The 21,421-nt window shown below is 42.8% G+C and overlaps 1 protein-coding gene across 1 annotated transcript in view; it reads right to left on the reverse strand.

Moving 5' to 3' along the window:
- Positions 1–9,078: 9,078 nt before the first annotated feature.
- JAG1 (jagged canonical Notch ligand 1) overlaps positions 9,079–21,421 on the reverse strand; it is a 37,136-nt gene continuing 24,793 nt past the window's right edge. Inside the window, exons 9-26 of the mRNA XM_039531259.1 lie at positions 21,302–21,415; positions 20,331–20,444; positions 19,869–19,915; positions 19,234–19,407; positions 18,669–18,819; positions 18,181–18,345; positions 17,584–17,697; positions 16,706–16,819; positions 16,505–16,618; positions 16,264–16,380; positions 15,727–15,754; positions 15,514–15,599; positions 14,530–14,643; positions 14,225–14,334; positions 13,910–14,143; positions 13,494–13,625; positions 12,904–13,054; positions 9,079–12,146 (exon numbers count right to left, since the gene is read on the reverse strand). Of these exons, the coding sequence (XP_039387193.1) occupies positions 11,689–12,146; positions 12,904–13,054; positions 13,494–13,625; positions 13,910–14,143; positions 14,225–14,334; positions 14,530–14,643; positions 15,514–15,599; positions 15,727–15,754; positions 16,264–16,380; positions 16,505–16,618; positions 16,706–16,819; positions 17,584–17,697; positions 18,181–18,345; positions 18,669–18,819; positions 19,234–19,407; positions 19,869–19,915; positions 20,331–20,444; positions 21,302–21,415 (2,537 nt within the window). The 3' untranslated portion in view covers positions 9,079–11,688. The remainder of the gene's footprint in view (positions 12,147–12,903; positions 13,055–13,493; positions 13,626–13,909; positions 14,144–14,224; positions 14,335–14,529; positions 14,644–15,513; positions 15,600–15,726; positions 15,755–16,263; positions 16,381–16,504; positions 16,619–16,705; positions 16,820–17,583; positions 17,698–18,180; positions 18,346–18,668; positions 18,820–19,233; positions 19,408–19,868; positions 19,916–20,330; positions 20,445–21,301; positions 21,416–21,421) is intronic.

The following is a 21,421-nucleotide window of genomic DNA, read 5'->3' on the forward strand; positions in this document are numbered from 1 at the left end:
GATGAGTCTGAAAATCAATATGACCACCAAAACTACAGTATATGGAGCCAGTCCCACAAACTCCTACTACTTAGCACAGAGCTTACTAATACGAGTGCCCCCATGTACTTCAGTTTGACTATATGGGGCTTCAGGTGTTGCACTCAGTCATGAGGTTTGGCAGGTTGGGCCTTAGATGATAGCAGTCATCTTAACAGTTGAGAGTAGGACACTGTCAAATTAAACAGCACTTTTGTGCCCACAGTTAGAGCCCTGCGTGGATACAAATTTATATCTGCGGATGCAGATATGTGCGAATATAAATCGGTATCCGCAGAACCACAAGAGCCAGAGCCCTGCCGACGGCAGTTCCTCCAGTGCGGCTGTACCGCCCGCAACCCCACCCCCACCCCTGACCCCATCCCTTCCACGCAGCTGTCTGCGTCTCCTCTCTGGGGGCGTGCGCGCTGCTTCAACGCAAGAGCATGACCAGCGACAGCTGCTGGTGAGCCTGGTGCCTGCCCCAGTGAGCGGGGCTGGGGGTGGTACAGCAATGCCGGAGGAGCTGCTGGCGTGGGGCACTGGCTCCTGGGAGCGGCGGCTCCATGTTCTGCGCCTTTCACCACTGCAGTTCCCAGGAGAGCCCTGCGGTTCCACAGATACCGATTTATATCCGCTCTTATTTGCATCTGCGGATATAAATTTGTATCCACGCAGGGCTCTACCCACAGTTGTTAGAAGTAACCCCTCTGATTACTATGAATGTGAAAGAGATTAAGGAAAGAGACATTTTCTTCATTTTTTCTTTTTCAGTTTGGTGACTTTGTGTATCTGACAGCACTTTTGTATAGTCCATTTCACAGCATGCCTGTTGATGCTCACCCGTCCCCAGTCTATGCAAGAGGACATTTACGAGTAACAGGAGCAGCAAAGCTGAAAGTGAAGAGGTATCAGGCAGAAGTGTACATGGAGGAAGGGTGGACATGTTTAATGCCACCTCACAAGATCATTTTAGATATCAGGAGGGAAACAGAAATTATTTGCATATTTATTAAGTGATTTAAATGAAGTATCAGGGCATTATTTAAAAGGTGCTCTGTCAGAAAGCTGATTTTAAAAAAATAAAAAATATTCCATTAACAGTGGAATTAAAGTATCAATACAAATATTTTAGACATTTAGTATATTGCTAAAATATGCATGGTCTAAGTCAGTGTTTCCCAAACTTGGGACGCTGCTTGTGTAGGGAAAGCCCCTGCGGGCCGGGCCAGTTTGTTTACCTGCCGCATCCGCAGGTCCAGCCGATTGCGGCTCCCATTGGCCGCGGTTCACTGCTCCAGGCCAATGGGAGCTGCAGGGAGCGGCGACCAGTACATCCCTCGGCCCGCGCCGCTTCCAGCAGCTCCCATTGGCCTGGAGCAGCGAACCCTCAGCCCGCGCTGCTTCCAGCAGCTCCCATTGGCCTGGAGCAGCGAACCCTCAGCCCGCACGGCTTCCAGCAGCTCCCATTGGCCTGGAGCAGCGAACCCTTGGCGCGTGCCGCTTCCAGCAGCTCATTGGCCTGGAGCAGCGAACTGCAGCCAGTGGGAGCCACGATCGGCCGAACCTGCGGACGCAGCAGGTAAACAAACCGGCCTGGCCCGCCAGGGGCTTTCCCTACACAAGCGGCGTCCCAAGTTTGGGAAACACTGCTCTAAGTGAATTAGTTTAGTAGTATAGAAACTGAGACAAGGAAAGATCATAAACATGTGTTCCGCCTGAGTTCTCAATTTCCATTATTTCCAGTTTGCTTGTGCCTGGATCCCTTTTGCTGTGAGCTTTCCAGTACATATTAGGTTGTAGCACAGTTAGGGTGTTAGCAACAGGAGACGTTCAGATGATAATCCGTTAACATGCATTGACTTGAGTATGGAAAATCACTTGAATTTCTTCTTTCCAGTTTATCCCTTTCTGCCTATTAAGAGATCCTATGCATGGTTCATCAAGACTGGCAAACTCATTGTCTACGGCTGTAATAAACACTAACATGTTTGAGCAAGCAGGGCTCAAATTTCCCATTGTTGTATTTTCTTAAATGCTTTAAAGCCTTCTTTCACAAAGGTGGGGGGGGGGGGGGAAGCATAAAGTCAATTAATTCAAGCAGTTCTGGAAAGCAAAATCTGACTGCATACAGTGTGTATCATCACATATTATTATTAGTCTGTATTACAGTTCAAGGGTATAGTTACATTTTCAGTTGAAACACTCCCTTTAATTTTGTTTTCATCTTAATTGAATAAGATAGAATGCGTATCCTTCTAAAGCAGTTATTCAGGCAAGAAGTTATCCAGTGGTGAGACTTTCCAAAGCACCTTGCTACAGCATAATCCCGTTACTCCTGGAGCCTCAACTGGCACTGCTCTGCATAATCAACATTTTTCATCTGTGTAAGGTAAGACTACCATTAATGTTTTACTCAGGTGTGGGCAGATCTTGCTGAAGTTTTTCAGGCCTCTGTGACCATCTGTTGCCATACACTCTTGTTACCTTTGCCCTTCTGATCTTGGCTGTCCTGGGTCTTTAGGTTTTTCTGATGCACTATCCAACCACATACAGCTCATTGAGAAAACGTTATGGTCCAGGATCATGCTGGTCAATGGTGTTGACTGATATCCTGAGCTAGGCTTAGGAACAGAAAAACATGAGAAATGTTTTTTGTGGTCAATGGATTGTGAGCTAGCAGTTTGGATTATTGGAACCCTAATCTTCTAGAAAATTTGCTTCAGAACATGATTAGTATACTTCCAGGTAAAGGGAATATTAAGAACAAGGAGTACTTGTGGCACCTTAGAGACTAACAAATTTATTTGGGCATAAGCTTTCATGGGCTAAAACCCACTTCATCGGATGCATGCAGTGGAAAATACAGTAGGAATATATATACACAGAACATGAAAAAATGGGTGTTGCCATACCAGCTATAACAAGACTAATGAATTAAGGTAGGCTATTATCAGCAGGAGAAAAAAAGTTTTGTAGTGATAATCAGGATGGCCCATTTCCAACAGTTGACAAGAAGGGGTGAGTAACAGTAGGGGGAAAATTAGCATGGGGAAATAGTTTTTACTTTGTGTAATGACCCATCCACTCCCAGTCTTTATTCAAGCCTAATTTAATGGTGTCCAGTTTGCAAATTATTTCCAATTCTGCAGTTTCTTGTTGGAGAACAGTTTCTTGTTCTGTTTTTGAAGAATTTTTTGTTGGAGAATTGCGACTTTTAGGTCTGGAATTGAATGACCAGGGAGGTTGAAGTGTTTTTCGTCTGGTTTTTTAATGTTATAGTTCTTGACATCTGATTTGTGTCCATTTATTCTTTTGCATAGAGACTGTCTGGTTTGGCCAATGTACATGGCAGAGGGGCATTGCTGGCACATGATGGCATATATCACATTGGTAGATGTGCAGGTGAACGAGCCTCTGATAGTGTGGCTGATGTGATTAGGTCCTATGATGGTGTCCCTTGAATAGATATGTGGACAGAGTTGGCAATGGGATTTGTTGCAAGGATAGGTTCCTGGGTTAGTGTTTTTGGTGTGTGGTGGCTGGTGAGTATTTGCTTCAGGTTGGGGGGCTGTCCGTAAGAGAGGACTGGCCTGTCTCCCACGATCTGTGAGAGTGACGGATTGTCCTTCAGGATAGGTTGTAGATCCTTGATGATGCACTGGAGAGGTTTTAGTTGGGGGCTGAAGGTGACGGCTAGTGGCGTTCTGTTACTTTCTTTGTTGGGCCTGTCCTGGAGTAGGTATTCTAGGTATTCTTCTGGCTCTGTCAATCTGTTTCTTCACTTCAGCAGGTGGGTACTGTAGTTTTAAGAATGCCTGATAGAGATCTTGTAGGTGTTTGTCTCTGTCTGAGGGATTGGAGCAAATGCGGTTGTATCTTAGAGCTTGGCTGTAGACAATGGATTGTGTGATGTGGTCTGGATGAAAGCTAGGGGTGTCTAGGTAAGTATAGGGGTCAGTAGGTTTCCAGTATAGGGTGGTGTTTAGGTGACCATTGCTTATTAGCACTGTAGTGTCCAGAAAGTGGATCTCTTTCAGACTGGTCCAGGCTGAGGTTGATGGTGGGATGGAAATTGTTTAAATCATGGTGGAATTCCTCAAGGCCTTCTTTTCCATGGGTCCAGATGATGATGATGATGTAATCAATGTAGCGCAAGTAGAGTAGAGTTGTTAGGGGACAAGAGCTGAGGAAGCGTTGTTCTAAGTCAGCCATAAAAATGTTGGCATACTGTGGGGCCATGTGGGTACCCATAGCAGTGCCACTGACTTGAAGGTATATATTGTCCCCAAATGTGAAATAGTTGTGGGTAAGGACAAAGTCACAAAGTTCAGCCACCAGGTTTGCCGTGACGTTATCGGGGATACTGTTCCTGATGGCTTGTAGTCCATCTTTGTGTGGAATGTTGGTGTAGAGGGCTTCTACATCCATAATGGCCAGGATGGTGTTTTATGGAAGATCACCAATGTATTGTAGTTTCCTCAGGAAGTCAGTGGTGTCTCGAAGATAGCTCAGAGTGCTGGTAGCATAGGGCCTGAGGAGAGAGTCTACATAGCCAGACAATCCTGCCCTCAGGGTGACAATGCCTGAGATGATGGGGCGTTCAGGATTTCCAGGTTTATGGATCTTGGGTAGCAGATAGAATAGCCATGGTCGAGGTTCTAGGGGTGTGTCTGTGCAGATTTGTGCCTGTGCTTTTTTAGGAAGTTTCTTGAGCAGATGGTGTAGTTTCTTTTGGTAATACTCAGTGAGATCAGAGGGTAATGGCTTGTAGAATGTGGTGTTAGAGAGCTGCCTAGCTGCCTCTCGTTCATATTCCGACCTATTCATGATGATGACAGCACCTCCTTTGTCAGCCTTTTAGATTATGATGTCAGAGTTGTACTTGAGGCTGTGGATGGCGTTGTGTTCTGCACGGCTGAGGTTATGGGGCAAGTGATGCTGCTTTTCCACAATTTCAGCCCATGCACATCAGTGGACTCAGCTGTATTCTGAAGTGATGATGAAGCACTTTGCATGAAATAATGAATACTTTCTGTGATATGGGGGCATACCCTCTTTTTTAAAGTGGGACTTCAAATCACTGTGAGAACTGAAAAAATTGAAGGGCATAATTTGCTAGAAATTCTACTGCCAGCACAGCTGGCAAAGATCTGTCAAGAGAGGTCCAGGGAAAGGTTAAGGTTGTGAGAAACTGACTGACCAACCCCAGGAAATGTAAAAATCATGCTTAAAAAAATATGTATTTGTTGTAAAGAATGGGACCTCCTTGCCCTAAAAATGTATCATCCAGGAAACTTTTAACTGCTGTGATTTATTGAATACACACATAATGAAGCAGTTCTTTCAAAGCTGGGTAATCTGTAATGTCTGAAAACTATCCTTTTTGTGTTTTTAACATTAAAGCTGTTAAAATTTTAAGCTTAGTAAATGTCTTAGATCAAAGGCTGGCTTGGCCTTTACAAGCTTTATGTATGAAGAGAAAGCTGCTAAAATAAGTTCACTTTTGGCCAATGGTAATCTCCAGGAATATTATACAGCCATCAGAGGTCTTATCATAGGAGTAATAAATCATGTGCTAGTTCTGGTTAGTCTACATGTCAGAAGTCACATTTCTGTATATCAAGGATCAGACTGACTATGTATTTGTGTGTGTTTGTAATTGTACAGCACCCATCTCAGTTGTTTTTCTTGGCTCATAGTAACTGCAAGAAAATCATTTATTTTGTTTCCACCAAAAGCACAGAATCGGCAGAAAACTCCACTTGTCACTATCTGTGACTCTGCTAAGGAAACTTGTGCTCAAGTGAGCTGTGCAAAGTAAACTGCCTAGTAAGATAGACTCCTCAAGTAAGTTGCCTTCCCAGTAAGAAATCTGTATATTGGTTAGAGTGCTAGCAGATTTTTGATGTCTACATTTCATGGGCTTTCGAATGGCATATGACACATCCATCTGAATAGGACAAAGGGGTTGGGGTGGGTTGGTTGTCTTTTTGTGTGTTTCAAAAAAGAACTAGATAAGTTCATGGAGGATAGGTCCATCAATGGCTATTAGCCAGCATGGGCAGGGATGGTGTCCCTAACCTCTGATTGCCAAAAGCTGGGAATAGGCAGCAGGGGGTGGATCACTTGATGGTTATCTGTTCTGTTCATTCCCTCTGGGGCACCTGGCATTGGCCACTGTCGGCAGACAGGATACTGGGCTAGATGGACCTTTGGTCTGACCTGGTATGGCTGTTCTTATGTTCTAAGATGGGCTGAAGTAAGAATAGTATGTAAAAGGATAGGTTTTTTTGTGGTGATCAGAAAGCACTTTACAAAGGCGGACAAAGATCAGTTTTTCCATTGAATACAGGAGTGAAGTGACTTGCCCAAGGCAACATAGCAATTCAGTGTTAGAAGAGGGTGCAGAATCCAGTCCAGTGCACTCTCCAGTGGCCCCTGCCTTCTGGCAAGTGCCTTTAAGCCTTTAGAAGCTTTAGACATTTATTTGATGGACCTCCAGCTTTCCGGGTGAGGCCACTCAGAACCTGTGATTTTTCCCAGGAAAAAGACAAACAAGCTCGTTGGGCTTTTTTTTTTCTTTTTTCCCCCCGTAAGGGAATTGCTTTTTGGGACTGATGGCTTTGTCCACCTCCGAATTTGGAAAATTCTGTAGTGGGCAGTAGATCATAATGAGGAAGGTCCGTACTGTCAAAGTCTCCCCCAACCTAGATCAGAGATTGAGGAGGAGGAAGAGATTCTGCCCCCACACCCAGCAATGACAGGGAACCCTTGATTATCAATCTGTTTGGGAGAGTCCTGCTCATCTATATGAAAATGTCCAGGCTTTGTGGCATAAATAAAAGCTTTAGGTCATGCCCCTGCCCTGGTCTCACGGGGCTCCCTGTGGTACAGGAGTAGAGCAGATGCTCTGCCTGTGAGACTAGGTGCACATGGCAGGGCTCACGAGTGGTGGTCTGCAGGGGGAGAGCAGCTGCCAGCTTCCCTCTGAGGCTGCAGTGAGCGGAGAAGCATCTTTCCATGATGGAGAGGGGGAGCCGTGCTAACCTCACCTGCCATTGTGAAACACTGGCTGCCCAAGCAGAGGCGACAATGAACAGCGTCCACCTAAGCTGCACTGACAAGCCAGTTGGGAGAAGGCCCCTGGCCTCTGTTGGGGAGAGTTCCTGATACCTTGTCAGAAGTGCAGGGAGCTGCTGCCAGCTAGTGGAGTGGGCTGAGGCTTTAGCTCACCCTTTATCATTTGGGTCCTAATGCTTAGAGTGGCTAACCAGCATTGAAAGCTCCCAGCCAACACCTAGAGGGCTCGACTGGGTGACAGGTGAGAAGCCCCATGACACTACCTCCAAAGAGAAGTGGGCAGAGTTACCCTGTAGTGTCCCTGGTGTGGCAGAGAGCTGCTTCATGAGAAAACACTAGCTCTTGCCATGCGCATGCATCTGTAAGTACAAGAGCAAGTGCTGCTGGTACACCATCTTGTGAAGGAAGATACGCACATCTTCAGTGGGGTGATGCATGCAAGCTGCTATTCAGCCTGCTTATGTGCCTTAGAGGTGCTAGACAATGGTATTGCTACAAGTTTACAAGCATCTGATGCAATTTGCATGCATTAACAGTGGGGAAATAATTGCTCACAAAAGAAAGTACCTTTCCTGTCCCTTGGAAACAATCTTAGAATTAAAAGGTTATTTAATACATTGACTGGTTTTATAAATGCCTGCCTCTACATAAGCTGGATAGTATTTTCCATATTAAAGGCAGTGACTTTACTGTATTCAGTGCATGTTTAAACAAACCAGGTTTTGAAAGGTTCCTCTGGTTGTAGCTACAGCTCTGCTGATGGGGAGCAATGGAGAATGTGTTTTGTAAAGTTTGTATTTTGAAGAGTAACTCAGGCAGCAGACTTGCTCCAATGCTGAGCTGAATAAGCATGAAACATACACCAGCAGCAGGAGGCTGCTCCTGACCAAACTATATGTATTTTCCCAGCCCAGTAAACTGGCAAAGTAACTTCCACAAAAATAAATAAATGTGGGCTTTACTTTTGCCATGTGAAAACCTTGAGCTTCTGCAGCCCTATTTATTTTTAGAATAGAAAAGACCAGCTCCCACCCTGCTGGCTGTATCATGTTCTGAATTCACCAGTGGAAGTTTTGCAGCTACCACTTAGTCACAATGAGCATATAGTACCAGGTTTCTCCCCTGGTGACCTCCCACAATTTGATTATCTGGTTATGAACAAGAAGCATCCTCAGCTCAGAGATGCTATTACAGATACATGAAGTCCAGTCTTTTATATTAAACTAAAAAATGGGGCCCTTGTTTAGTTATAGGGTACGTTTCATACAAGAATCTCAGTGCAAAACACTTGACTGACACTCATTAAGCCTACAATCTTTCATTATGCTTCATTGAGATTTTGCTCAGCCTAGATCTTAAAAAGGTACTTGTTACCACTTGTGAAATAGTTTGACCCCATAGATATGGCCATTAAATGGATATCATTTGATACTAGCAGAGGCAGAACCTAATGCAAAGTGGTAACCTACTTTTTGGTTTAAAAGAGGAGAAAAATGGGGTTAAAACTGCCATTCTTAGTCCTACCAGGAGTCTACTGGCCTACTCATGTGAGGCAAATGTTTAATTGTAGTTGCTAAATAGTAAAGGCAAGTTCCTGGCTTACTTTAGGTACAAAAAGTTCAGTGATGCTGCTTTGCAGCAAGATGGCTAACCCCATTAAGCATACAGATGTGGTTAACTGAAAAATAAAACAATCCTAGCTAAAAGTACTTAGTTACTTAGGGCTGCCAGTTCCCTTTAAGCAGTTTTAAAAAGAGGTCTGTTTGTGGAAGTAGGATGTGGCCTAGACAAATGAATTGTACTAAATATTCTGGTTTTTTAGTGCTGCTGGAAACTCACCACAAGTTTTGCAGAAGTGGTGGCATGCTGCTCTATAGCTCATCTTATTAACTTCCATTTGGTCAGTAGTAAATTGACAATTCTCTGGTGCTGCAATGAGTCAGTAATGTAGCATGTGATTGTGAAGATCGGAGGACCGGTACTTCCAAGTTGGTTGTACAGGGACAAGTTAGAAAGTTTACTCAGTGAATGGAAAAAAAAAAAAAAGGTTGTAGTTTGAATTATTAGCTAAGGCAGAGTTGAGTTTTGAGTGTGGCCAGTGTTGCTTCTAGATATTCCTTTGGTTGCAGTGAGATCCTATTAGAAATTCCTTGTCTAACACTAGAATTTTACAGTTCTTATACAGAATTTTCCGTTACAATACAAGATGGATGTATCCGAGAAGGTAGCATTAGAAAGCTAATGAGCCTGGTTCTGCAGCATCTGCACTTTACACCAGCAGAGACTAGGTCTAACACTAGGAAAATGAAGGTTGCAGGGTCTTACACCTTTGCTCTGTGTGACTACACTAGGCCAGGTCCTCAGATACCCCCTCCTACTGCTACACCAGCATAAAAATTCAAGTAACTCCATTATTTTGGTGGAATTCATCCACTTTCGCGCCATCAGCAATGAAGCCAGTCAAACAGGAGTAATACAAGTAGGGCTGCTGCCTTTAAGGACGCCTGCTGCTATAACTGCCCAAGGCCACACGTAAGCAAGTGTAAATCCTTATAGAAGTACTTGTTACTTCAAGTACAGGTGTGGTGCTTTGCAAGCCCCTTGCTAGAAATGAAGGAGGAAGATTAGAATTGTTTGTGGAGCTTTTCCTGGCCAGGTTTGAATCTGGCTGGGCTGTTCCGTGGTCCATGTGAAGTGAGCTCGTGGTGCAAGCCCAACTGCTTACATCACAACCCACCATGGCCAACACCTAAGAGACCCCATGGCTGTGATGGGCATGCCTCTCTTCACCCCTCCAGGGAGTCTCACAACTGAGGCACCTGAAAGCTAACAACACAGTACATGTAAGCAACCTAGGCCGGATTTAAATCCCACTGAAAACCAATGGGAGTCTATAGACTTCAATAGCGTTTGGATCAGGCCCTTGAGTACATGGCTCATCTATCATTTCTCTCACTAGCTTATCACCAGCTATAGCTATTGACTAGTAAACCTTTGGTGTGACAAAACTAGCTGGAAGTGCCTCACTGAAGCTTAATAACCTCCACGCTGTTTCATGTTTTCATACAAAAAGTTTAATAAATATTACTTTTTAAGATTTATTGCCAGGAACAAAACACATCGAAGATGCATTTTCATGTTCATATAACACTAATATCACAAGGTATCTTCATGATCTCACTGGTTAACCAGTGAGACTAATATGTTTATAAGCCTTTTTGATCTTAACATTGTAATAGCACTTTGATTTCCTCACTTGTTAAGGCGGGCAGTGTAACCTATGGCAAATCTACACAGTGATCTTACTGGACATTCTACTGTTCAAGTATTCAACAACTAGCTTATTAGAATACTCCCTAAATGCAGTAGATTACAAAAAAAATCAAATCTACAAGTGGTTCAGTATTACAATATTCATGGTGGAAAAAAAATCAGAATTTACAAAATGAGATTGCTGTGCTTCCAACTTCACACGCTAATTTGATATTTTAATGACATGCAACCACTCACATTTCATCTACATAAGAGTTATAGCTCATTTTTGTTCCCTTAAACTGCTTTGTAGCAGATTATCTGCCTGTCACTCTTTTTCAAGTCTAAAGCAGCAAAAAAAAATATAAAAATAAAAAAAATGGTTCTAATCTAAACTGCCTCAGTCATTACTTACAAATAGTCTTAAAGTGATACTATGGAAGGTGTTTGAAACATTTGACATGGTACAAAAAAAACACAGTATCAAGGCATGAAAGCCTGTCCTATTGTTAAAAATAAACTATTTTTAGAACACCTTAATTTTGGCATATAGGCAACATGTAACAAGAAAATAAATTCAAAATAAAGAAGCCACAAGCTTACAATGCTATCAAAAACCTTCAACTCTAAACATACATATAAATAAAAAGGAATGATATTTAAGGCTCTTGATTATTAAGTTAATAAATCAAATATACACAGTGATTAATAAAAAAAGAATTATTTACATATCTATACAAACTTCTACTTTTAACACATTTTCCTCTTTAAATTCTTCATTTACCAGCAACTGCTGACATCAAGTCCCCTCCCGCCCCAACAAAAATACAATAAAAAAATAAATAAACTTATTTTTTTGATAGTTGCTGTGGTTCTGAGCTGCAAAGGCACTTTCAAATACAGAACTAGTTGTACGTCACCATAAAACCAATATACAAAAAACTCAGATTCAATAAATATAAATAAAATGTATTTTCTATAAAGGTATAAATCAGGACACATCTGGCAAAAAGAAAGTTGACACTAAAGAGGACCTAATAAGGCTCTGCAATACCGTATGAAACATTTCCATGATGTATCAGCTACAGCTGAATTTACATTAGGGCACTTTTGACTAGTTTTGCATAGATGTGAAATGCAGCACTTGGTATTCCAGCCAACCACAGCAACTATCATTGCCAGTGTAAGCCAGCTTGTCAAAACTTAAATTAACACAGGGATTCTAAGTAAATAATAGCCTTAGACTCAAATATTACACAACAGTTTAAGAACTACCAGCTCCGAGTGCCTTTATGATGACATCTAAAGGCTCTGCCTGGCAGCACCCACTGTCTGCTATACAATGTACTCCATCCGATTTAAACTTTGTGCACTTTCCAAGTCTCTGTTGTCTTGTTTGTTTGTCCAGTTCGGGTGTTTTGTCGGAGTGCTATTGGGGGGCTTTTCATCTCTGTCTACCAGTGTATACGCTGGCTGTTTGACAAAGCGGCTCTTCTGCTGGTGCTTGTCCATGTCATCTTCCTCCACTTCCGAGTTGTGTGTCCTTATTTTGGCGATTTTGGAGTTCTTGTTTTCATAGTCTTTGATGGGGACCGTGTTTGCACCGTGTTTCTCAATGGGATTCTTGATCTGATTCAGCTGCTCCCGCACGTTGTTTGTAGTGTTGTCGTCTGACGCCGTATGAGTGTGGCTGCTCTGCTTTCTGCGTTTCCGAATGCACCAGAAGAAGGCAGTTACCAGGCAACAGATCCAAGCTACTGTTAAAACGGAGCTCAATAATGGCACCAAGAAATCTGGAAGACAGACGTGAGACCAATTAACCTTGCCAGTAAAGCATTTCAGTTGAGACGCTCCCTCCCAAAAGGGCCCTCTATTCATAAGCCTTCTTTATACAAGTAGGGTGGTTGGGGACAATCTTCTTAGAAAACAAACTTTAACAGTTCTTAGTGAGTGCTAAATTCACGTAAGAGTGCTGACGAATAGCCTTTTTATCGACAGAACAGACAGTGGTAATGCAAGCTTCCCTGCCCTGCCAAAGACCCTAGCCTGGAGGGAACATCTCTTGGCCTGAGGGTAATTGGCTCCATACCCATTCAAATCCTTGGTCTCTCTGCTTAAGGCTGTCAATAAGAATACCAAATTTCTGATGGGTTGTGTGTCATGGAGGACTAGGATCTTGACTAGACTACCCAATTCATTTCATGTGGGACCAGTAACAGCCATCACGTAGCCACACTTGTCACTATCAGAAGTCAGCAAATGGCACCTTGGTATTTTTCCTTCCTTCTCCGTGGTGCAGGCCATTTGGGGAAAGAGGGTAAAAAGATGACAAGGGGATGACTTTAATGGCACTATTTTAGAGAAGTTAAATCTTTTAGAACAGTTTGGCACAATGGAAGGCCAAGAGTCAAGCATCTTAGCTTAGTTTAGAAAGTTAAATCGTTTGAAACACTTGGCCCACTAAAACCAGTGCAAGCTGTACTGTAGGATGAAGCTGGAAGCTGCCTCTCTACAACAGATGAATTTTTGGAGTCTCAATTTAAAACGTACCTGTTTTATTTTTAATTGGTCGCCGCTGTACCCTAACTTCTGCAACAGCAGCAATTAGTGTGTTGTTTCCATCACGCTTACTAACCAGGTCAATAATTTTATCTGTGATTTCTTTGACGGGGTTTTCATCCTTTCCTATATCTTCAGCAGACTAAGACAGACAGACAGACAGGAGTATAGTTAATATCAGATACCAAAATGATAACATGCATAACCAACCACCATGAGCAAGCCTCTGCAATCAGTTGAGAGTTTTCCAGAAAAAAGATTCAAAACAAAGTTCATCTAGGGGCAGAGATCAAAGTATAAGCCCTTATCCTTTTGAAAAGACATGAACAAGTGACTAGGATGACTAATTGTAACTGTTTTGCTACCTTAAACTATCAGAATTGCTAATCAGATGTTAACTTTCAAGCACATTATGTTACATCTAAAGCTAGGATACCCCTACCACTCTCAGAAGAAATTGTACTTGAAGCCATGGGAAGTGCTTATAAAGCCTAGAATTATGGTTTTCATTAAATCCGTGTGTTACACATATCGACAACCTGTTAAAAAAGAAAGAGACAGGGTATCAGAGGTATACTTACAATAGCAACATGGATTTCATTGTGGGCTAAGTGTGAAGGCTCACAGGTAATGTAGATTGAATATTCAACAGACACATTCTTCAAAATATTCAGATTCCTCAAGTCACTGCAAATGTGCTCAGTGGTAAGACCCTGAAACACACAAAAAATACAAGTGAGAATTTGGACTGGAGGAGCTTCAAGTAACACTTCCAAAAAAGCACCATATCCAGAAAGTTGGAATTAGCAAAGATACCTAGCTATGGCAGAGCTGAAAATCTGTGTTGGAAACAGGCAAGGATTGGGATCTATACTGCAGATTTCCACTGAGAGAAGTTAGAAGCTCTCCACAACAACAAATCATTTGTTTTGTGCAGTACCACATTTCAGCTTGCTTTCAGTAGTTTGAACAACATTTATATTTCTAAGTTACTTACTGAGACCATCAGCTCTTTGTTGAAGGTAAAAGTGATGTTGGCACAATTGTCCTGATAGTAGGAGTCCGAATTACATTTGGTCTTTACTGGTTGTTGATTTGAAGGCCAGCATACACCCACTCCAGAACAGGGATGTGTAAAGCAGTGGTCATCCTTAATAGGGACACAGGTGTGGCCAGCTGGGCACTCGTGACCTTTGGCATGTATCAGGCAAGGTCTAGGACCACACCAAACCTAGAAGAGAATGAATTTTTATAGCACAGCTGTTTGCTCTATAGCTGAAAACAATGCAACCCAGATACAGTAAAAACGTACCTTAGAGCATGCGACCTTTCCATTCCAACACTGACAGGTATTGCAATCATCATCCCATTTAGCTCCATCAGACATCACTCGCCCATTGTTAATACAAGGCCTTCCTGTAACTGAGAACGGAGATCAAATACAGTTAAGCATTTTAAAAACCCAAGACCTTGTCCCATTGGATTTTCTAATCCCTGTGCCCAACAACTGGTATTTATGAACTTTCACGTTCTTAAACATGCTCCTCCTATAAAAATTGCTAATATGCAAGTTAACTGGATCTGATACTGTTGCCAGTCACATGCTGCCTGGAATACCTTCTTGGCATCTTGGGCCACTGCGACCAGGTGGGCAAATGCAACGGTACCCATTAATTTCATCCACGCACGTAGCTCCAAAGGCACAGGGTGACGACTGGCACTCGTTGATATCTGTGCGGAGGGGAAGTTATATATATGTATTATACATACATGGCTGTGTGAGAGAGAGAGACAGTCAGCTGTAGTGAAAGTGTTTTTCCACAGTTCCCAGGGAGCTAGAATCTGATCTCCCTTACCCCAGTTCAGTTCTGGAGCAACTCCTCTAAAGTTACTGGCATTACAGTAGATTTACACTACTCTAACAAAGATCAGCACCTGGCTCCGCATGGCTATTTTAAGCTCTTTAAGGGCAAGGACACATTCTTTGTTACATAAACCTGCTCACTTTTTCCTCTGACACAGTGCAGGTTAGCCCACATACTAAATACTTTGGCTGATGACAATTTTAAACCCCTTCCAGTTTTATTGCGGCTATGAATAATTCTATTTCCATGGCTATGTTATTAAAATATGTCAGTGTCCTCTTCCCTGTAATTTAATAATTACAGGTAAGAACATATACCACCTCAGGGTCTGTAAGTGGATTAATTGACAAGTGTTTTAATTAACATGCTTCCTCCTCAAACAGACAACTCCGCAGCATAAACACGTTTTAACTGGGAAGATCGCGCTGAAGGACAATCTTACTCCTCTGCTGAACCAAGACATCTTTGGAAGCATTAGGCATATACTTAACCCAAATGGTTTTCAAGGGAATTCCTCCCCCTCATCTAGAGATTATAGAACCCTGCACAGATACAAAATTTGTATCAGCATCCAAGTGGCAAAAATGGTCCATGAAGATGTGGATTTGCAGGGCTCTAATCATAAATGCCAGGTAAGGGACAAGTGTTGCAGCTGGACTGATTTCCAGAGCAGAGTTAAAACTTTTGATTATGCAGCACATTTTAAATAAGCATTAGTCAGATCAGTAACACTTACTTATCCTGCAGTCTGGACCGGCAAAGCCTGGAGCACATTCACAGCGGTACCAGTTGTCTCCATCAACACAAGTTCCACTGTTGTAACTAAAAGAAAGTTCAGACAGGAGATCTGAGTTCACCAATATTCAAATTACTAGGAGTAATAAAAACAAAAGTCAGCAGTTTAAAGTAAAAGATGACATGAAAGAGACACCCAGCTCATATAACTTACCAAGGATGAGGACTGCAATCATTTGTATCTGCAAAGAGAAAACGACAGACATGAATATAAAAGTCATCAGCTAATACAGTGTTACCGTCAGTGAAGATGTGCTGAATTTCCAGTTCCTGAGCTACATGTAGTTAGTTTAACTTTTACAAAAATATGCTGAAATTCTCTGCTAAATTGATTCCAGGCTCCCACCACAAAATGTGTTAGCTACGCTGCTGAACACATGTATGCAGGAAGAAATCCTTGTAAAGAATCTAACAGGAAGAAATGAGTGGAAGCAGACAGGGCTGCTGGTAGAAAAAAAATGCACGAGGAAACAAGCTGACATCTGTCTCCACTTAGCTCATTTGCAACTTTCTCATGCCCAGGTCAAGGCTCTATCATAGAATGTCATTAAAAACAAAGATTCAGGTGATGCTAAAGCCTACATCAAACAGTTCTCCCTTCTGGTTTCCATCTCAAATCTCCGAGGACGACAGGATGAGCCAATGTTCTCATCAGGCAACACTTTGGAAAAGCTCAAGCAGAGAGACTTACTCTGAGTGCAAGTAGGTCCTTCCCAGCCCTCTTTGCAGACACAAGTAAAAGAATCCCCACTGACGACACAGGTACCACCATTATGACAGGGATTTGGCAAGCAGCTGCTGTTTCTCGCTGCAACAGAAACAAGAGTTGATAAGGATTTAAAAGCCATCAACTGAAGTGCAGAGGGAGGGAGGGAGGGCAGGCGGCTGAGCCCCAGATTGAGAGTTCCATCTGCTCCCTGGAACACACTTACCTATATTACAAGTGGCTCCTTCCCATCCCGCAGGGCACATGCACTTGAAAGTGTCCCCCTCATCATAGCACGTTCCTCCATTATTGCATGTAGCCTCGTCGCACTGGCTATCACCTAGGAAGACCAAACCAGCCTTAGTTCCAGTGCTCTCGCAATGCAGGACAGCAAGCGGATGAAGACTCGTTAGATGCTAAGACTTACGGGAGTGGCAAGTTTTTCCTTTCCATCCGTTTTTACATTCACAGAAGAAGTCATTGACCAAATCTCGGCACGTCCCCCCATTGTGGCAAGGGTTTTTACTGCAGTCGTTAATATCTGGAAGTAGCGAAAGAGAAAATGAGCGAGGAGTTCATAGCATCTTCGGAGATACTTCATGCTTGACAGCAGCATGTTCTAGCCCTGGATTTGGCCCCAAATCTCTGTCTGCATTAAGATCTGCAAGCAGATAATCCCCATCATTGATTTATTATGCTTGCTCTGTACTGTGTTCCCCCCCACAGTTCGTTTTGTTTCATGTCAGTAAACCTCTCTAGTCCCCCACCATAAAAGCCACCAGTGCTACTGAAAGCGAAGAGGCCTAATTACACAGTTTGGCTGTCAGTCAAAGGCTAGCAGTTCTTCACAGCCTCTTCCCCCGTCTGCTGCCAAGACATGCAAAACGCAAGCCCCACGTGCAGATAAACACTGGTTTGCTACTCTAGCAAGTGTGTTTATGTACATTAATGCTTTCTGCTGGAGACTGTCTAGAGCGTTAGCAGCAGAGAATAGAAGTTGGCTCTGGCGCTCTAACGTGGGCGAGCCCTTTGTGACTCAGTTCTACTCTAGCCACATCCCCAATTGTACTTGCCTATCTAACAAGCGTGTAATGAAGCTCTAAAACTCCCCAAGCATTAACAGCCCCAATCCAAAGCCCAAAACTCAATGAAAAAAGATTCCCACTGACTTCAGGGGGCTTTGAATCATGCCTCACGACTACAGGTGGTCCCTGCACATTATAAAGACCGTACGTTCAGAGTCTCTCCTCCCCAATGCTGCTTCGGGATTGCTAGTCTTCAGTAGGCGTCAAGGGTTTAACTTACTTGTTTCACAATAAATTCCTTCCCATCCATCACTACAAATACATTTGTAGGAGTTGATGCCGTCAATGCAAGTGCCACCATTTTTACATGGATTGCTTTCACAGTCATTGATATCTGTGAACAGATTGAAGGAACTCTAGCTAAGTACAATTATTGGAGACTTTATGTATAATTAAGCTTTGCCAAAAGGAATCCCACACACACACTTTCTAGAAACATCATCATTTGCTGATAAGAAAGAAATAGCTGAAACAGCCCAACAAACAAACAGCCAGTACTAGTTCCCCCAGTAATATTTTTCTGAAAGAAAGATGCACTTTAACAGAGCTTTTAAAAGGTAGCCCATAAACTTTAAGGTGAAATCCACTATTAAACACCTCCGACCTCGTAAGCCTACATTTCAAGGCTAGAGGGTTTGTTGCAACAGACTTCCCCACAGGCCTAGGGAATTCCAGTCTGCCTCACCCAAGAGCAATATGCAAAGTTCCAGGGTTTTCTGTGATAGAGCAAACTCTTTAGTGGTCTCAGACTGGTATGGAGTCACTTGCGAAAGGCAGATTCAGGATCAGAGAACACACACATCTTTTTAGTTCTTACTTTCATGGCAGTAGGTGCCGGTGAAGCCTTTGTTGCATTCACAGGTGAATTTTCCACCTGCTTGGCTCTTGCATTTCCCATGGGGACCACAGACATTTGAAGAAATATAACGAACTCCTTCGGGTGTGCTGTTAGAAGCCACAGCCACTGTACAGCTGTCAATTACTGCAGAAGAACAGAGAACGGGAAGTGATCAAGTCACATCTATCAAGTTACCAAGCAGGCTGGCTTCTCATCTCCTCCAAGTTACTACCCATGTATGTTTTACTTCCAGAGCCTAACTGAACTTCAGAGTAGGTTTTAAAGAATGTATCTTTCATCCAAGCATTGACACGGTGCCAAATTCAGCTCTGGTGTACAAGAAAGACAGCTTCATTGAGTTCAGCAGAACTACAAACGTTTATTCCAAGGCTGAATTTGGCCTGCTGAGCCTTATTTTGGAAGAAGAGTTGAAGATGTTTTTGGGTATACACACACACACAGCATACCTTCACAAGGAGTAGTGCGACAGTGATCTTTCAGGTGGGAGCAGTTCTTTCCCTCGTAATCTTCAGAACAGTTACAGAAGTAATCTGTGTTAAGATTGAAGCACTGGGCACCGTTCTGGCAAGGGTTGGGCTCACAATAATCTATGTCCAACTGTAAATGGTGGGAAAGGGGGCAGGGAGACAGTGAGTGAAACAAAGGTTTTATTATTACTCTTGTCAGAGCTACAGGCAGACACTGTGGAATCTGACCTTTTTATCTGCTCCCGCTATAAACTGTACATAATGCACAGTTATACATGTAGTGATTTCAACAGACAGCACTCTGATACTTAACAGCCACTGAAGGTTAACAGTGAGCATGCAACAAAACTTGACATGCGAACACTTGCAATCTGTTTAACTAAAAATCTTCAGCAGCCATGAATTTTTCCAGAAGCACTTCCTTGGCAGACAGCTATACAACTGCAGTATGGTTCACTGGATACAAGGTATTCAGCGTGTGCAGACCTAGAAAGGGCTGGTAGGAACTTCCGTTATCTGGGGCTTGCATTTCAGCCAGGCTCACCTGACAGAGGTTTCCTGAGAAACCAGCAGGACACAGACACTGGAATCCATTGATTTCATCCTGACAGTGACCTCCATTCAAGCAAGGGTTGCTTGCACATTCATTGACGTCTTTCTCACAGTGATCTCCTGCGTAGCCAGGCGGACAGATACATTGATAACCATTAACCAAGTCCTGCAAAGGAATATTCAAGTTTAAAATTATTTTGAAAAAAGGCCCAAACTATATCACCCCTAACAGGTCACTGTCACCAAAAAACCTTAGTGCAAATTAAACATGGCAAGAACATGTTTCTCGGGATGACACATTAAGCCAAAATTTAAAAAAAGACAGACATTTACTGTGCATGTGTAACTATACTGTGTCCGTTTATTGCAAAGACTGTCACTGGTGATAAAGAGGTGTCATTTATTACAGTTATATAGTCTCCCCGCCCTGCTCCCCTAAAATGGGGACACACACAAGCCAAATCCTCAACTAGTGTAACACAACCTAGCGCCAGTGACTTCTATGGAGACATGCTGATTTACATCTCTTCTGTATTTGCCCTGTGTACTTTTCCTACATCTTTGTTATTCAGACTCGGTTGCTTTGGTTTCAACATTTAATAACTAGCTTAAATATGACTAACTCACCCGGCAGGATCCTCCATTCTGACATTGTCCAAGACAGTCATTAATATCTGCAATAAAGTTGGGACACATTTAGAAGGCAACTCACATTTACTCTAGACACGAGTTCGAGCAATTCGAAAACTCTGGCTTCATAAACCTTTTGTCAAGTTTCCTGCATGCCTTCCTTGTGATAAGGTGATTATAATGGGTGGGAATCTTCAGCAATTCTTCCAGTACAGTTAGTGAAACTTCACACCATTGTTTTAGTCACCTTATCAGAACACAGCCATGTTAAAGACTAATGAGTTTGATAAAATTGTGTATTTTCATTCCAGACAAGCCACTCCCTTTCTGAAAAGATCACTGGCTACAGGGGCTGCTTGCTTCAAGTTTAAAGCAGGGCTCAATTCAGTGGACTGTATGGTAACTTTCAGCTTTTAGCAGATCAAGGAACTGGACACAGAATGTCCACAGGATACTTACTTATATCACAATTCTGGCCAGACCAGCCAGCAATGCAGTCACAATAGTAGCTGCCAATCAGGTTCCTGCAGGAGTTGGCATTGACACAAGGTTTGCCTTCACATTCATTCGCATCTGAAAAGACAGATGGAACAGCAAAACGTTGAGCTGAAGGTACAGTGCATGTGGGGGGTGGAGGGGAGGCATCTACATCTTGTTTTGATAGCAATAATCAGGAATTCATTCAAAGTTAAGAAGAGCTTCTAACGTACAGAGTGGACTAGGGAGACAAAGTGGAATAAAAGGCAATCAAACATTAGACTTTAAAGTACCTTTTGATTTCTCTCTAATTACAGCATGCTGACTACACTAATTGATAGTTACCCAGCCACTCATTAAGAAAAACTTAAAAAACCAAAAAGACTCAATCAAGCATTTCAGAGGAGCACTGCAGCTTGGTCATTGGGATTACTATGTTGCATAAGGAATGCAGACGGCTCATTCTTCATGAGATCACCCACATTTTGGAACCCAGCTGTGAACTCCTTGGTCTGGAGGAGTTGACATGGCTGAAGAGATACAGCAACTTTCCCACAAAGCCAAAGGGAGGAGAAGGGGGGAGAGACTCAAAAAATAACAAACCCTGGTTCAGCTGCAGTTTAAATACCTACATACGGCTTGGTTAGCTTAGTTGTGATAATTTGCTGTTTTCTGCTATAACCAGTGTGCGTTGATAGTAAAACCAGATAGTGCGTTGATAGAACCAAGGACGCCATTCTGAGTTGAGTGTGGCCTAGGCCCCAATTCTGCAAACATCTCTACGCAGGCTGAACTTTAAGCATCTGAGTAAGCCCGTTGACGTCAACGGATGGACTCAGACTTATAGTCAAACATGTGCCTAAGTGTTTGTGTACAACTAGCAGCTCTGATCCTGCAGTTTCTCCAGTAGCCGTTTTGTAGAAAAGCGTGAAATAGAGCAAGTCAATATTTACCTAGCTGGCACGTTTTCCCAGTCCACTGAGGTGGGCAAATACACTTGAACCCATCAACGAGATCCTGGCAGGTGCCTCCATGACCACAGGGATTCGGAGAACAATCATCAATATCTGCAA

The sequence above is a fragment of the Mauremys reevesii genome, linkage group 3, assembly GCF_016161935.1.
Source record: "Mauremys reevesii isolate NIE-2019 linkage group 3, ASM1616193v1, whole genome shotgun sequence".
In the NCBI taxonomy this organism is placed as follows: Eukaryota; Metazoa; Chordata; order Testudines; family Geoemydidae; genus Mauremys; species Mauremys reevesii.